Here is a 17,652-nt window from a genome sequence, read left to right on the forward strand (position 1 = left end):
TCAGCGGTTTGGCTTCAGAGGATGCTCCGGTTTTTCTTGAGAAATGTCACTATATCCTCCATACTATAGGGATTGTGGATTCGATTGGGGTTTCTTTCACGACATTCCAGCTTAGAGGAGCAGCCTACTAGTGGTGGCAAGCATACGAGTTAGATAGTCCGGCTGAGGCAGCTTCACTCTCTTGGACTCAATTTTCAGATATGTTCTTGAGGGAGTATGTTCCTCAGAGTCTTAGAGATGCATGGCGCGCAGAGTTTGAGCAGTTACGCCAGGGTTCTATGATCGTGTCAAAGTATGCGATTCGATTCAGTGATTTGGCTAGGCATACACCAGCCTTTGTTGTTATTGTTCGAGAGCGGGTTCGTCGATTTATTCAGGGGCTCCACCCTGGTATCAGATTCAATATGGCCCGAGAGCTGGAGATGGACATTGCATACCAGCAGATAGTATCAATTTCTAGGAGATTGAAGGGTATGCAGATCCGGGAGAGAAAAGAGAGGTAAGCTAAGAGACCCCAAGATTCTGGCACGTACAATAGTTCTCGTGCCCAACTGCATCCCGTCATGGTAGAGGCTACGTGTGTCGTCCTATTAATTCAACACTTCCAGCTTCCAACCGTATTCCAGCTACTCCCAGACCTCAGGTTCCATATTATGAACCTCCAGTGTTTATTGTACCTCCTGTAGGAGGTACTTTTAGCGGTCAGTCCAGTCGATCAGGCCCGAACCAGTCCCAGCAGCCACGTCCTCCAAGGGCTTATTTTGAGTATGGTGACACTCGTCATATAATGAAAGATTACCCCAGATTCAGGAGGGGTGCACCTCCACAGAATTCACAGGCCCCATCTATTCCACAGGGTGTTCAAGCTTCTCAGGACATGATTATTGCACCAGTTGCCACCCCACCTACACAGCTAGCTAGAGGTGGAGGTCAGACAGGTAGAGGTCGGACAGGTAGAGGTCGCCTTAGAGTTGTAGGCCATGGCAGATATTATGCCCTTCCTACTAGGACAGAGGTCGTTGCATCCGATTCGGTTATCACATGTATTGTTTCGGTCTGTCATAGAGATGCATCAGTCTTATTTGATCCAGGCTCCACTTATTCTTTTGTGTCATCTTATTTTGCCATGTATTTAGGTGTACCCCATGATTCTTTGAGTTCTTCTATTTATATATCTACACCCGTGAGTAGATCTATTATTGTTGACCACGTGTATCGGTTGTGTTTGATTGTTATCAGTGGGTTTGAGATCAGAACTGATTTATTATTGCTCAGTATGGTGGATTTCGATATTATTTTGGGCATGGACTGGTTGTCGCCCTATCACGCTATCCTTGATTGTCACGCCCAGATGATGATGTTAGTTATGCCAGGTCTACCATGGCTAGAGTGGAGATGTACCTTGGATTATGTTACTAGCAGTGTTGTTTCATTTCTTAAGGCTCAACGAATGGTTGAGAAATGGTGTAATGTGTATCTGGCATATGCGAGAGATGTTATTATTTATACTCCTACCATGGAGTCAGTTCCTGTAGTAAGGGATTTTTCTGATGTATTTCCAGCGGATCTTCTGGGTATGCCACACGATAGGGATATTGACTTTGGCATTGATTTGTTACCGGACACTCAACCCATTTTTGTTCCACTATATCGTATGGCCCCAGCAGAATTGAAGAAATTAAAAGAGCAGTTATAGGAGTTGCTTGATAAAGGCTTCATTCGGCCCAGTGTATCACCTTGGGGTGCTCTTGTCTTATTTGTGAGGAAGAAGTATGGTTCTATGCAGATGTGTATTGATTACCGCCAGTTGAACAAGGTTACAGTGAAGAACAGGTATCAATTGCCTCGTATTGATGACTTATTTGATCAGCTTTAGGGTGCCAGGGTGTTCTCTAAGATTGACTTGCGTTCAGGCTATCATCAGTTGAAGATTCGGGAGCCAAATATCCCGAAGACTTCTTTCAGGACTCGATATGGCCATTATGAGTTCCTTGTAATGACATTTGGGCTGACCAACACCCCAGTAACATTTATGCATTTGATGAATAGTGTATTTCAGCCCTATCTCGATTCTTTTGTCATTGTGTTTATTGACGACATTCTGATGTACACCCAGAGCCGGGAAGATCATGAGCAACACATGAGGATTGTGTTTAAGACTTTGAGAGAAAAGAAGTTAATATGCAAAATTTTCAAAGTGTGAATTTTGGCTTGATTCTATGGGATTTTTAGGTCATATAGTTTCGTGCGAGGGGATCAAGGTAGATCTGAAAAAGATTGAAGTAGTGTAGAGTTGGCCCAGACCGTCCTCAGCTACGGAGATTCGGAGTTTTCTTGGTTTGGCAGGGTATTATCGCCGATTTGTAGAGGTTTTCTCTTCTATTGCTGCACCTATGACCAAATTGACCCAGAAGGGTGCTCCGTTCAGGTGGACCGAGGAATGTGATGAGAGCTTTCAAAAGCTCAAGACAGCTTTGACTACAACCCAGTATTGGTATTACCTATAGGTTCAGGGTCTTATACTGTGTATTATGATGCATCGCGTACTGGTCTCGGCACAGTGTTGATGCAAGACGATAGGATGATTGCCTATGCATCCAGACAGTTGAAGGTACATGAGAAGCATTATACGGTCCACGACCATGAGTTAGCAGATATTGTTCATGCCTTGAAGATTTGAAGGAATTATTTGTAAGGTGTCTATTGTGAGGTCTACACCGATCATAGAGTCTACAACATCTGTTTAAACAGAAGGATCTTAACTTGCGCAACGAAGGTAGTTGGAGCTGCTTAAGGATTATGATATCACCATTATCTATCACCTCGGGAAGGCCAATGTAGTGGTTGATGCTTAAGTCGTAAGGCGGAAAGTTTGGGCAGCTTAGCATATTTACCGGTAGTGGAGAGGCCATTAGCCTTGGATGTTCAGGATTTGGCCAACCAGTTTATTAGATTGGATATTTCTGAGCCGAGCTGAGTTTTGGATTGTGTGGTTTCTCAGTCTAATCTTTACGATTGTATCAGAGAGCGTCAGTATGATGACCCCCACCTTCTTGTCCTTAAGGACACAGTTCAGCACGGTGATGCCAAGGAAGTCACTATTGGAGATGATGGTGTATTACGGATGCAGGGCAGGCTATGTATGCCCAATGTAGATGGGTTGCATGAGTTGATTATCCAGGAGGCTTACAGTTTGCGGTACTCTATTCATCCGAGTGCTGCAAAGATGTATCAGGACTTGAGACATCACTACTGGTAGAGGCGGATGAATAAATACATAGTGGAATATGTAGCTCGGTGCCTAAATTGTCAGCAGGTGAAGTATGAGCATCAACGACCGGGTGGATTGCTTCAGAAGTTAAAGATTCCAGAATGGAAATGGGAGTGGATCACCATGGATTTCGTTGTTGGGCTCCCAGAGGAAGTTCGATGCAGTTTGGGTGATTGTGGATAGATTGACCAAGTCAGCTCATTTCATTCCTATGGTTACCACTTACTCTTCAGAGCAGCTGGCTCAGGTTTACATTCGTGAGATTGTCAGGCTTCATAGTGTACCGGTATCTATCATCTCTGACCGGGGTACACAATTTACATTACGATTCTGGAGAGTCGTACAACGTGAGTTGGGTACTCGTGTGGAGTTGAGTACAATATCTCACCCTCAGACGGACGGACAGTCCGAGCGCACTATTCAGATATTGGAGGATATGCTTCGAGCATGTGTGATGAATTTTGGGAGTGTTTGGGATCAGTTTTTGCCACTTGCAGAGTTTTCTTACAACAACAGCTACCAGTCGAGCATTCAGATGGCTCCGTATGAGGCCTTATATGGGAGGCGGTGCCGGTCTCCAGTGGGTTGGTTTGAGCCGGGTGAAGCTAGGCTATTGGGTACGGACTTGGTTCAAGATGCTTTGAGAAAGGTTAAATTGATTTAGTATCGACTTTGTACAACCCAATCTAGACAAAAAGTTATGCGGATTGAAAGGTTCGTGATGTTGCATTCATTGTTAGTGAGCGGGTCTTGCTCCGGGTTTCTCCCATGAAGGGTGTTATGAGGTTCGAGAAGAAAGGCAAGTTGAGCCCTAGGTATATTGGACCTTTTGAGATACTTGAAAGGATTGGAGATGTGGCTTACAAACTTGCACTGCCACCTAATCTCACTGCAGTTCATCCAGTGTTCCATATTTTCATGCTCCGGAAGTATCACAACGATCCATCTCATGTGTTATACTTCACCTCAATCTAGTTGGACAAGGATCTATCTTATGTTGAGGAACAAGTGGCCATTTTGGACAAACAAGTTAGGAAGTTGAGATCGAAGAGCATTGCTTCATTAAAAGTACAATGGAGGGGTCATCCGATCGAGGATACGACTTAAAGTACAGAGCATGATATGCGCAACTGTTATCCCCATCTTTTGACCACTTCAGGTATAATTCTAAACTCGTTCGAGGACAGGTATTTGTTTAAAAGGGGAATGGTGTAACGACTCAGTCGTTCGTTTTAAGAGTTGTAGCCTTTTTTCCCCATTTACTGCTCATTCTGTAATTTATAATTATTAGGTGACTTTCCGGGGTAATCGGTTCGGGTCCAGAGAGATTTCGGAATGAATTGAGACACTTAGTCTCAAGGTTGAAAGCTTAAGTTGAAAAGGTTGATCGGATATTGACTTATATGAAAACGACCTCATAATAGAATTTTGATGATTCCAATAGCTCCGTATGGTGATTTTGATACTAGGAACGTGTCCGAAAACTAATTTGGAGGTCCGTAGTTAAATTAGGCTTGAAATGGCTAAAATAGAAATTTGAGTTTGGAAGTTTGACCGGGGAGTTGACTTTTTGATATCGGGGCCGGAATTCAATTCCGTAAATTTTAGTAGGTCTGTTATGTCATTTATGACTTGTAAGCAAAATTTGAGGTCAATCGGACTTTATTTGGTAGGTTTCAGCATCGAATGTAGAAGTTGGAATTTTTAATTTTATTAAGTTTGAATTGGGGTATGATTCGTGTTTTTAGCGTTGTTTGATGTGATTTGAGGCTTCGACTAAGTTCGTATGATTTTTTAGGACTTGTTGGTGTATTTAGTTGAGGTCCCGAGGGCCTCGGGTGGATTCCGGATGGTTAATGGATCAAATTCGGACTTAAAACCACTACTGGAAATTTTGCCTACTGGTGTGATCGCACCTGCAAAGCTTTTGATCCCATGTGCGAAGCCGCACGTGCGCACATTCCACCCGCAGAAGCGGCCAAGAGTGGGACTGGGCAGTTCTCGTAGGTGCGAAGAATTTGCCCGCACCTGCGAGGTCGCAAGTGCAAAGAGAAGAATGCATAAACGGAAAATGTGGAGGAAGCAGGGCAGCGTAGGTGCGATCTTTTGGGCCGCACCTGCGAGACGACAGAGGCAGCTAAGTCAGTCGCAGGTGCGAAAAAACCCTAGATAGAACTTATAATTCGGGGATTGGCCATTTTCACCTATTTTTGGATTTTAAGAGCTCGGGTGAGGCGATATTTAGCAGATATTTCAAGGAAAATATTGGGGGTAAGTATTCTTAGCTCAATTTTTATCAAATTACCCGAATCCATGATTGTTTTTAACATTTAATTGGTGATTTAAGTTGGAAGATTTAGAAAATCCTCTTGGTTTAAATTGAAGATATGATGGTCGAGTTGATGTCAGAATTTGGTAAAATTTACATGGTTGAACTCGTGGTTGAATGTGTGCTCATATTTTATAACTTTTGTCGAGTTCCGAGACGAGGGCCCCACGGGGGATTTTGAGTTAAATTTCGGATTTTGTTGGAAAATTAGTATTTTCATATGGAATTAATTCCAATAATTTGTATTGATTGAATCAAATTAATTGTGACTAGATATGAGGCTTTCAGAGTCCAATTTGCGAGACAAAGTCATAACGGAGTAAGAATTACCCGATTCGAGGTAAGTGACTTGTCGAACCTTGTGTGGGAGAAATTTCTCTTAGAATTGGTATTGATGTGATAATTGTGATGTGTTGAAAGTCATGTACGCGAGGTGATGAGTGTGTACACGGACTAAATGTGGAAGGTTATGTCTTTAAATTGTGTAGATTACTGTTGCACATTAATTAATTCATTTTATTCTTTTATATTCATCATCATTGATCTATTTTTATATTTTTAAAAATTTGCCTAACCTTTTCTTGTTAATTGCTTTATTTGTTTAGTTTAAAATTTATTTCTTTATTCTGTGCATTAATCGAAGGTTGAATTCCTTAATTGAATTATTATTAATATGAAGTATTTGACATTTTAAAATTTGATATTGAAATAATGTGCTAAAGAAATTGTGAAATGTTATTTTTGCTGAGTTATTCATTCCCGAATATTTTGTGAGATTTTTGTACTCATTGTGATTGAGCCGTGAGCTCTTTATTGTGAAAATTATTGTTGTTGTTGATTTATTTGGCAAGTTGAAATATTTGGGCACTTGAGGTACAAATTGTGATATATTCTGATATTGATACGCATGCAGTGGTATACGGTCTGGGTATTGAAACGCATGTGGTAAGATAAGGGTGGCTTGATACGCGTAGCTAGTAGGGGAACTACTAGAAGTCATGCGATATGATAAGGGTGGCTAAAACGCGGGATGCTATTTCACGAAAAATATTTTCTTTAAAATTAAATGTGAAGGCTCCCGCGGTGATATAAGGAAATGAGATATTGTGAATTTATTTATGATTTGGGATTACGAGGCGGTACCTCGGGAGTGCCCTTGTTGATATTTCTTTATGGCTGCATTTGCCTTTGGTTATTTTGTTATGTTCCTTAAAGTTGTAAATTTCTGTTTTCCTTTCGCCAGGTATTATTTTCCCTTACTCTGTGTAGTTAAATTATGACACACTACTTTCTTGATTCATTTCCATTGTCATTTTATTATTATTACATTGTTAAACTTTTCACCCTATCTTTTATTATTTTCAGTAGGGCCTGACCCGACCTCGTCACTACTCTACCGAGGTTAGGCTTGACACTTACTGGGTACTGCTGTGGTGTATTCATACTACATTTCTACGCATCCTTTTGTGCAGATCCAGGTACTTTTTATGCGACGAGGCATTAGTGAATTAGCCGTACGTGGAGACTTCAAGGTATATCTGTCAACGTCCGCATACCTCAGAGTCCCCTTCTATCCTTATTATGTTATTTTCTTTATTCTCTTTAGACTCTGATGTATAGAGACACTTAGAATAAATTCTTAGAAGTTTGTGCCTTATTTCTACCGAATTTTGGGAGTTGTAATTATTTAAGTTGTCGTTCTTGTTTATTTCAGTTATTAAGTATTGAGTTTCATACTTATATTCAATTATTCCGTATAATTAATAGACTTACCTAGTATTAGAGAATATGTGTCATCACGATATCCTACGGAGAAAATTTGAGGAAATTTGAGGTCGTGACAGATGGATGCTACATGTCCAGAGCTTTAAATGGAATTAACTAGACGTTCTCAGATTCAAAAGTAGTGATGGTTGTGTAATAAATCCCGCCAAAACATTTTCTGCAATACGCCAAAGATCATGCCACTTTTCGGACACTTCTGAAAAATTATCCGAAAATAGAGAAACTATCTATATTAGTAAAATTTGACTCTAATACGTGAATAGATTGCATGATGACACGATATCACTTGGAATAAGTTCTATCTCGGGAACAAGATAGCAACGGAGTTGATCCTCAGAGGAAATATACACAGTTCGATGACTCCTCCCGGGGATAACAAGTGTCGTATCTTGGTGAAGCACCCCAAAAATGATTCCGAGGATTTATCGATAAAGTCATAGCTCAGAACTTGACTTAGTCCTCAACCGTCCCCAAAACGTTAAGGATTCAGCCACATCCACTCTGTCAGATTTTTCACCCACAACCAACGAGTATTTCGGCAGTTATTAACTACCCAGAACGATATGCAAACGTGGGAACGGTCATGTGAACGTTGGATTTAGGCTATAAATATCCTCGTACATTCATTCACAATCCACTGAACGTACTCTTTATTAAAGGCTAATGTTCTATTGTTGGGCAATTTCTTTTTATTTTGCAAGCATTGTAGCACACGGCGAAGATCAATAAAATCGTTCTTATCTTTTATATGTTTACTTTTATTACTTTATTCGCAACTTTGTTAGCTTAATTCTACGATTAATTCGATTAAACTTTAATTCAAACTAATTGCTAGTGACCTTAATAAAAATAAATTTAATAGTTTATTCCTGAAATTATTTTTGGGTCAAATATTTTTGGCTTTGAGTGGTGTGAATGAAAAATGGAGAAAAAAATAAAAATTTGGATTTACATATTTTACAAAGAAATATTACCCCATATTGAAGGAGGAAAAGATATTAGTTGGGCGAATGCACTTCTTTTAGTCATTAAAGAGTTGAGAAGAAGGCGCGACTTTAGGAATTTAGATTTAGTCAAATAATGCGATTTATTTATTTATTTATCGTTAATATTAATGTCTTATGTCCCTTTTTGTAATGGTAATTTAATTTCCTCCGTTTTAATTTTTTCGTTATAATTTAAAATTGGCAATTTTGCGTAAATAGTCATTTCGTAAATAGCCACTTTTGAGTTGCAGCGTTAAAGAAAGAGTTGCAACTCTTCGATTTAACTCAACATGTTGACTATAAATACCTAGTCATTCTCTTATATTTTCCTTATGAAAATTCTGAAATCTCTCCTTCCTTTCTACATTGTTTTCTAATAAAATAATACATAAGTATACAACAACAACAACCCAGTATAATCTCATTAGTGGAGTTTAGAGAGGGTAGTGTGTACGCAGACCTTACCCCTACCTGGGGTAGAGAGGTTGTTTCCGATAGACACACGGCTCCGTCCCTCCAAGAACTCCCCACCTTGCTCTTGGGGTGACTCGAACCTGCAGCCTCTTGATTGGAAGTGGAGGGTGCTTACCACTAAAGCAACTCACTCTTGTCATAGGTATAATTTGTTGTAACCTTAATGCGTTTGTTAAATATTAGTGTTTGAAGTACCGCTATCCAGTGTAGGTAATTTCTTCTATCCTAAAAAATAATTCTAAAATAATTGTGAAATTAGTGGGCTCGGATTTATGTTCTTCTTCTGCGTTTCTTTTTCTGTTTCTGTTTACTGGTAGCAGAATTCATTTTCGAATACAAAAAATTAACGCAACATTGGAACGACCAAAAGGAACTACCAATGAATCAATAAGTGCAGTTGGGCTGAGCTCGTTGATGGATCTCGTTGGGGACTTCATCGCAGAAGTAAGAATTGTCGCATCTAAGTGCGCATTAGTGTATACCTTGGAACATCCATGTGAAATTTCAATGCTATAGAGCTGCGAAGTCCATTTTCACTATTTTAATAAACTCCAAAGAGTACTGAATACCCTGCCTCATGGCTCACGAGTTTGAATTTCCAATATATCCTCCACGGTAGCCTATTGGCCATTTCCATTAATAAAAACTGTAAAAATTATTAATTAATGTACACATCAAAGTAACTCTTAGCGAAACCATGTTCTATTAGTCCACTAAGTGGGCCTTTGAACATAAAAATTGTAAAATTCCAAAATAGGAGGAAAAAAATTTCAAGTGAAAATTGTATTTAAAATTTAGAATTGTGTTTGGACATTGATATAATTTTGGGTTGTTTTTGAAGTTTTGTGGGTGATTTGAGTGAATTTTAAAATACAGTTTTTTGGAGTTTTTAAAATTTTTAAAAATTTTTAAAATGCGTCTTCAAGTGAAAATTGGAAATTTTATGAGTAAACGCTGATTCCGAAAAAAAGTAAAAATATTTTGGAAAAAAGGAAAAAAATTCTTATGTCCAAACGAACTCTAAATTTCCTAGATAGAATTTTAATACAACAGCAATTGCCGAAAGACAGAAAAATAAAGAGAAACATGCATATTTTGATGTTAATTATCGTATAGTTTGAATAAGCCAATACAAAATTGGGATTAATCCCTCTAACAAATCTTAACTAAAACTTACACTTGGATATTGATCCTGATATTGATGGCTATGCTTTCAAGTCAATTGAGAGTGAAATAAGTTTTTCTTTTTCAGAAAAAAGGAAAACAAGGCAATGAAATTGAGTTATTAATCCGAAGACCAGCAGGGGTGCACCAAGTAGATTGAGTTATTAATTGAATTGCAAGGCTAATTGTCGTTTTACTTTAATCGAAAGAGAAGTGTTGCTTCAGTTTGCATTGTGTTATCTTGTTGGGTTGATTTCATGACTCTCATAGGTAATCGGAAGAGCTAACAGAGTTATTAATTGACCCAAGTTAGAAGAATAGTTGAGAGACGTTCTTTGTAAGATCATACGTTTAACATATTATTGCATATTTTCTCAGCACATATCATTAGGTTGTTTAGCGCACTCGAATTCATTCGGAAGATGAATTTGAATCATCAAGATAGCCTAATCATCTGTAGAATTCGGAAGAGTCAATAGAAGTTAAGAGTGAACATAACACAGAGTTGCTCACAGTAATAGTTGATCACTTATCTTGTCAAAACCCTTGTTTCTCACCTTGATATTCAATCGTTGCTACTTAGTTACTAATTTCCCATTATTCATTCACAATTGAGAATCTTAGTTTTTATTCTTAATTAGTTAATAACGCAAATTCAAAGGTTGATTTTCCTGAATTGTGTTAAGCTGAAGATTTCTTTGAGTAGTATTTAACCCAATTCTTGTGGAGACGATTTAATACTATACTATCTTTGACTAGCGAGCCTAAGTTTTATACATCGGTTTTGCACTCGTCAACCTCCTCGACTTGTTGACCTCTCCACTGAACATTCACTGAAGTTATATTCTTTGAGCTCAACTTTAGAACCTGCCGATCCAAAATAGCCATCGGCTTCACATCATAAGTCAAATCTCCATCTAACTGAACCGTGTTGAAGTCCAAAGCATGAGACGGATCACCGTAATACTTTCGGAGCATGAAAACATGAAATACTACGTGAACACTCGATTGACTAGGTCGCAATGCAAGCTTGGAAGCCACCCCTCCAGTCCTCTCAAGAACCTCAAAAGGGCTAATATACCGAGGGCTCAACTTGCCCTTTTTCCCGAACCTCTTAACACATTTCATGGGTGAAACTCTGAGTAATACCTTCTCTCCCTCCATATAGGCAACATCACGGACCTTCCGATCGGCGTAACTCTTTTTTCTAGACTGTGCCATGCGAAGCCGATCCTGAATCAACTTGACCTTATCCAAAGCATCCTGAACCAAGTCGGTACCCAATAGCCTAGTCTCACTCGATTCAAACCAACCAACCGGAGACCGATATCACCTCCCATATAAGGCCTTATACGGAGCTATCTGAATACTCGATTGGTAGTTATTGTTGTTGGCAAACTCTGCAGGCGGTAGAAACGGATCCTAAGAACCCCCAAAATCCATAACACAAGCGCGTAGCATATCTTCAAATATCTGAATGTTGCGCTCGGACTGCCCGTCCATCTAAGGGTGAAATGGTGTACTCAACTCAACCAGTGTGCCTAACTCTCATTGCACTGCTCTCCAAAACTGAGATATGAACTGCGTGCCCCAATCAGAAATAATGGACACCGGCACACCGTGAAGGCTAACAATCTCGCGGATATAGATATCAGCCAACTGCTCTAAATAATAGGTAGTCACCAGCGAAATGAAATGTGCGGACTTAGTCAACCGGTCCACAATCACCCAAATAGCATCAAATTTCTTTAAAGTCCGAAGGAGTCTAACAATGAATTCCATGGTGATACACTCCCATTTCCACTCAGGAATCTAAAGCCTCTGAAGCAAACCACCTGACCTATGATGCTCGTACTTCACCTACTGACAATTCAAGCACCGAGCCACATACTTCACTATATCTTTCTTCATTTTTCTCCACCAATAGTGATGCCTCAAGTACTGATACATCTTCGCGGCACCAGGATGAATGAAATACTGCGAACTGTGGGCCTCTTTAAGAATCAGCTCATGTAACCCATCCCCAATTGGCACACAAATACGACCATGCATCTGCAACACCCCATTATCTCCAATAGAAACCTCCTTGGCATCACCGTGTTGAATCGTGTCTTTAAGGACAAGCAAATGGGGGTCGTCATACTGACGCTCTCTGATACGATCATATAAATAAGACCGTGAAACCACGCAAGCTAGAATTCGACTAGGCTCCGAAACATCTAACCTCACAAATTGATTGGCAAAGGCTTGAACATATGATGCAAGCGGTCTCTCACAAACAGTAATATATGCAAGGCTACCCATACTCATTGCCTTTCTACTCAAGGCATCGGCCACCACATTGGCCTTCTAGGGATGATATAAAATAGTAATATCATAGTCTTTTAATAGCTCCAACCATCTCCATTGCATCAAGTTTAGATCATTTTTCTTGAACAAGTGTTGTAGACTCTGATGATCTGTAAATACCTCACAAAACATGCCATAGAGGTAATGCCTCCAAATCTTTAATACATGGACAATAGCTGACAACTCTAAATCATAAACAAAGTAGCTCTTCTCAACTGGCGTGAAGCATAAGCAATCACTCTACCCTCCTACGTCAAGACACACCCAATACCAATCCATGAAGTATCACAATTCACTATATATGAACCCGATATTGAAGTCAAAACTAGAATTGGAGTTGTAGTCAAGGCAGTCTTGAGCTTCTAAAAGCTCTTGTCATACTCATCAGACCACATGAGTAGGGAACCCTTCTGGGTCAATCTAGTCAAAGGTGCAGCAATGGACGAGAAACCTCCACAAAGCGACAATAATATCCGGCCAAGCCAAGAAAACTCTGAATCTCACTAGCTGAGGATGGTCTAGGCCAACTCTGAACTGCCTCAATCTTCTTTCAGTGCAGGTGACGTAGAGGGGATCAATGGACGAATAGTGCACTTAGAGGGAGGAAAAAGAGTTGAGCAAGAGGAAATCCAAGGTGCGAAACAGCACACGAGCAACCCCCAACGCGCACTTGAGCGCGCAAGTGACATAGAACTCTTCCAGAGATGCGCGGCCGCGCACGTCCGCTTCCGGGAATATGACCCATGCATATTTTTGTAATTTTGGAGGCGGCTTTTTTGACCTATATGAAGCCTAGATCGTCTTAAAACAAGGCATCTCGAATTTTGGACCAACCTTTTGAGAGAATAAGGCAAGGAAACAACTGAGACTTTAATTACTTCATCCAATTCATTCAATTCGGAAGTTTGTTTGATTTTGGGAATTGAAATATTTTCTTGTTCTCCTAATACTCTTATGATGAACAACTTCTCCACTATGGAGTAATATTTCTTATGGTAATTGATAGATATTGTGATTTGACTATTGTTTTGGGTTTGCTTTGGATTAATTGCCCGAATTTGTTGAATGCGTTATTAATTGAATTGCAAGGCTAATTGTGGTTTTACTTTAATCGAAAGAGAAGTGTTGCTGCAATTTGCATTGCGTTATCTTGTTGGGTTGATTTCACGACTCTCATAGGAAATCGGAAGAACTAACAGAGTTATTAATCGACCCAAGTTAGAAGAATAGTCGAGAGACGTTCTTTGTAACATCATTCGTTCAACATATTATTGCATATTTTCTCAGTACATATCATTAGGTTGTTTAGCGCACTCGAATTCATTCGGAAGAAGAATTTGAATCCTCAAGATAGCCTAATCATCTGTTGAATTCGGAAGAGTCAATAGAAGTTAAGAGTGAACATAACACAAAGTTTCCCACAGTAATAGTTGATCAATTATCTTGTCAAAGCCCTTGTTTCTCACCTTGATATTCAATCGTTGCTACTTAGTTACTAATTTCCCATTATTCATTCACAATTGACAATCTTAGTTTTTATTCTTAATTATTCAATAACTCAAATTCAAAGGTTGATTTTCCTATATAGTGTTAAGCTGAAGATTTCTTTGAGCGGTATTTAACTCAATCCCTGTGGAGACGATTTAATACTATACTATCTTTGACTAGCGAGCCTAAGTTTTATACACTGGTTTTATGCTCGTCAACCTCCTCGACGGGCTGACCTCTCCACTGAAGTTATATTCTTTGATCTCAACTTTAGAACATGCCTATCCAAAATTGCCATGGCTTCACATCATAAGTCAAATCTTCATCTAAGTGAATCGTGCCGAAGTCCAAAGCATGAGACGGATCACCGTAATACTTCCGGAGCATGGAAACATGAAATACTAGGTGAACACTCGATAGACTAGGTGGCAATGCAAGCTTATTGGCTTGGGTCAAACTTTGACTCAAAATACAATGGTGAGCAACGAAAAGGACGTGAACCTAGCTGCGAGAGAGGCACATCAACAACAGGCTGCACGGCTAGCAACTGAAGCAGCCTTTAGAGTTGCTGATGTAATAGTCGAAGAGGATTGAAGGATCAAAGATGAATTTGAAAATGCAGCTCCCAGGCATGGGAGGTCTCTAGGAGAATATGCTAGACCGGTGTACAACCAGCAGTAATCTAGTGTGAGGCCCCCATCCATTGATGCCAATAATTTTGAACTCAAGCAGGGAGTCATCTAGAACATTCAGAACAACTGCATATTCAGAGGCATACCCAATAAAGATCCCATCAACCATCTGATGGACTTTGACGAAATCATGAACACATTCCGCTATAATGGAGCATCACATGATGCCATCTACCTCAAATCATTCCCTTTCTCACTTAAGGATGATGTTAAGCAGTGGTTAAGAATTTTACCCACAGGGTCAATCCGTAGGTGGGAGGAGATGACTACCAAGTTCTTAGAAAAATATTTCTCTGCTGCTAAGACTGGACGGATGAGGAAGGAGATTCACAATTTCAGCCAAGGAGAAGGGGAGACAATGTTCGAGTCATGGAAAAGATTTAAGGAGATATTGCGGAGGTGCCCTTACAATGGAATGGAGCAATGGATGCAACTCCATTATTTCTGGGACTGGTTAAAGCTGTTATCAAGGAGATTACTGAATAATGCAGTTGCAGGCCCTCTGATGAAGAAAACTCCAGACGAGATTGTCACACTTCTGAATGAACTATCTGAAAACGCAGAACAATGGTCCACTGACCAAGGGGATCGAAGAAGACCAGCAGGGGTGCACCAAGTAGAATCTTTTAAAATGCGTATTCAAGTGAAAATTGGAAATTTTATGAGTAAACGCTGATTCCGAAAAAAAGTGAAAATATTTTGGAAAAAAGGAAAAAAATTCTTATGTCCAAACGAACTCTAAATTTCCTAGATAGAATTTTAATACAACATCAATTGCCGAAAGACAGAAAAATAAAGAGAAACATGCATATTTTGATGTTAATTATCGTATAGTTTGAATAAGCCAATACAAAATTGGGATTAATCCCTCTAACAAATCTTAACTAAAACTTACACTTGGATATTGATCCTGATATTGATGGCTATGCTTTCAAGTCAATTGAGAGTGAAATAAGTTTTTCTTTTTCAGAAAAAAGGAAAACAAGGCAATGAAATTAAGCTTTTAGATTAACAATATTTTTTCGAGTTTAGCTTATATATATCGATTTACACTATCATGTCAGCCTTATTGTTGTAACAACTAACCTAACTTATGTTCAAGATTATTAATTTCACTTTTGTATAGCTAGATATCTTTTGAGAAACATAATAAAGTTTTTTTAAAAAATTATTTTTACAATATCGTTGTACATAAGTTAAACTAATATTTTCCATCATCATGAACATGATCCCTCTCAAATAGGGATGTTCAAAACCTAACCGAGACCGTTAACCGAATCGAATTGATGGCTTATTGGTATCAGATTATCGGGGTAATAAATGATGAACGGATTACGATTTTTTAATTAACGGCTTAACGGTTTGGGGACGGATTACTCAATTTTCTTATCGGGTAAACTGTTAACCCGTTAAGAAATTTTATATTTATATTTTTACCCCTATGTATATAAAGTACTATTGAAATCCTAAATAGCTAGATCCCTAATATCGTTTTTCTAATTCTCAATTGTCTGCAGCCACGAGAGGAAGAGAAGTGGTCAATGTCGTCTCTCTCTTGAACTGAGAACTGAGAAGTCGAAAAATCGAAATCTCAATGATTATTACGTGTATGTCTGTATGAGTAGTCTTGATGGTATTAAAAATTTTGTTGATACGTGTATGACAATATGAGTAGTCTTGAAGAGTCTTCAATTAAAAAATACCGTTTGGTTAGATCTTAGATGGTATTTAAAATTTTGTATTGATTTGAAACTGTTTGGTATTGACCGAATGATTGTTCAAAATATTTCTATTTGGTTTAGCCGATAACCGCCCGATAATTGTTAATCTAATATCAATCTGTCTGTTGTCTTATTGGATGACTAGCGGATTAGTACATTTATAATCTGATAACCGTTAAGTCGAACTGTTAAGCGTAATTATGCATCCAAACACTGATAGCGAGTTCTGTCACAGCCTTCTCTATTAGCATTCAAAGCTTTTATTGGCAACTGAAATTATATTCTTACGTTTGTGGGGCTAATTAATGAATCATTGTAATCTTAGAAAACTCTCCCTGATAAAAGCAGGATACTTTCCACTACCTGATGAATCCTCTTTTGTAGTATGTTAAGATAAGCTAATTTGAATCATTGTGGATACACGATTTTAATTCCCAAGTGGTAGGAAAGTTGACTTGGCTTCATTACATTTGTCTCATAATTAATTTATTAATTCACTAAAAAAAAAACGTCAGTTTCACTACCTAAAAGTATTTTTTTAATACTTAGATACGTGTCAACTACTTTTGATTAATTAAGCCAAAATAGGCTCTCAAACCCTAGACAATGCTAACTTCATCTTCTTGATCCGGGGCATTAATTTCTTCCGCATACATTGCAACTACTTGCAACTGTAGTTTCACTATCTATAAGACTCCAACTCATTGTAGATTAAATTTCAAATTGAAATTGAATCTAATACGTTCAGAATCCAGTAAATCACCTGGTCTATCTTATAATATATCCACTATGCCATGGCAGTTGCTCCCACAACCACTACATTTGAGCTTTCAACCATTTACTAATAATATTATACTTTAGATGGTAGATTTAACTAGAGTATAATATTAAAAAATGTCGTCTCTAAGAAACGAGACTGTAATTCAATAATTTGGATTCTCATGGTATAATTTTCTTATTAAATGCGTGTAAAGTATTTTTTATAATATCGTTCACGTATATGTTTGTTGGTTGGTATGACTTATTCTGTCGCAAATATAATGTAAGAAGAAAAATGATACCAGGAGTTGAAGCTTAACCATTTTAGAAGGAAACTTAAGGATTACGTGAAGAAATATGTGATGAAAGAACAATAAGAAAAAATCCATACCTATGAAAACAAATTTATAGTATAACTTACTTGAAGAATTTTTAAAACGGAAAATGACGAAATTTACTCCTATACTTTGTGAGGGGACTTTGCTCCGTTAAAGCCTAAAGGGATGGGCAGTTTGTGGAGACAAATTTATTCGAGAACTTCAACGGAGGATAAATTTAATAGTGTTATCCATATATGTGAACAGTCTTTAATTTTCATATATAATACCAAATCCAGATATGTAACCACACAAAA

The 17,652-nt window shown here is 38.5% G+C and overlaps 2 protein-coding genes across 2 annotated transcripts; one reads left to right on the forward strand and one right to left on the reverse strand.

Moving 5' to 3' along the window:
* Positions 1-200: 200 nt before the first annotated feature.
* On the forward strand, positions 201-2,680 carry LOC138894371 (uncharacterized). Its single transcript, XM_070179067.1, has 4 exons — positions 201-499; positions 571-938; positions 1,137-1,574; positions 2,562-2,680. The coding sequence occupies exons 1-4, from the start codon at positions 201-203 to the stop codon at positions 2,678-2,680; spliced, it is 1,224 nt and encodes a 407-aa protein (XP_070035168.1).
* An 8,100-nt stretch (positions 2,681-10,780) lies between these two features.
* LOC138894372 (uncharacterized) lies at positions 10,781-11,230 on the reverse strand. Its single transcript, XM_070179068.1, has one exon. It carries the CDS (start codon positions 11,228-11,230, stop codon positions 10,781-10,783), a length of 450 nt encoding a protein of 149 aa, XP_070035169.1.
* Positions 11,231-17,652: the final 6,422 nt, after the last annotated feature.

Source organism: Nicotiana tomentosiformis, chromosome 6 (assembly GCF_000390325.3).
Source record: "Nicotiana tomentosiformis chromosome 6, ASM39032v3, whole genome shotgun sequence".
In the NCBI taxonomy this organism is placed as follows: Eukaryota; Viridiplantae; Streptophyta; class Magnoliopsida; order Solanales; family Solanaceae; genus Nicotiana; species Nicotiana tomentosiformis.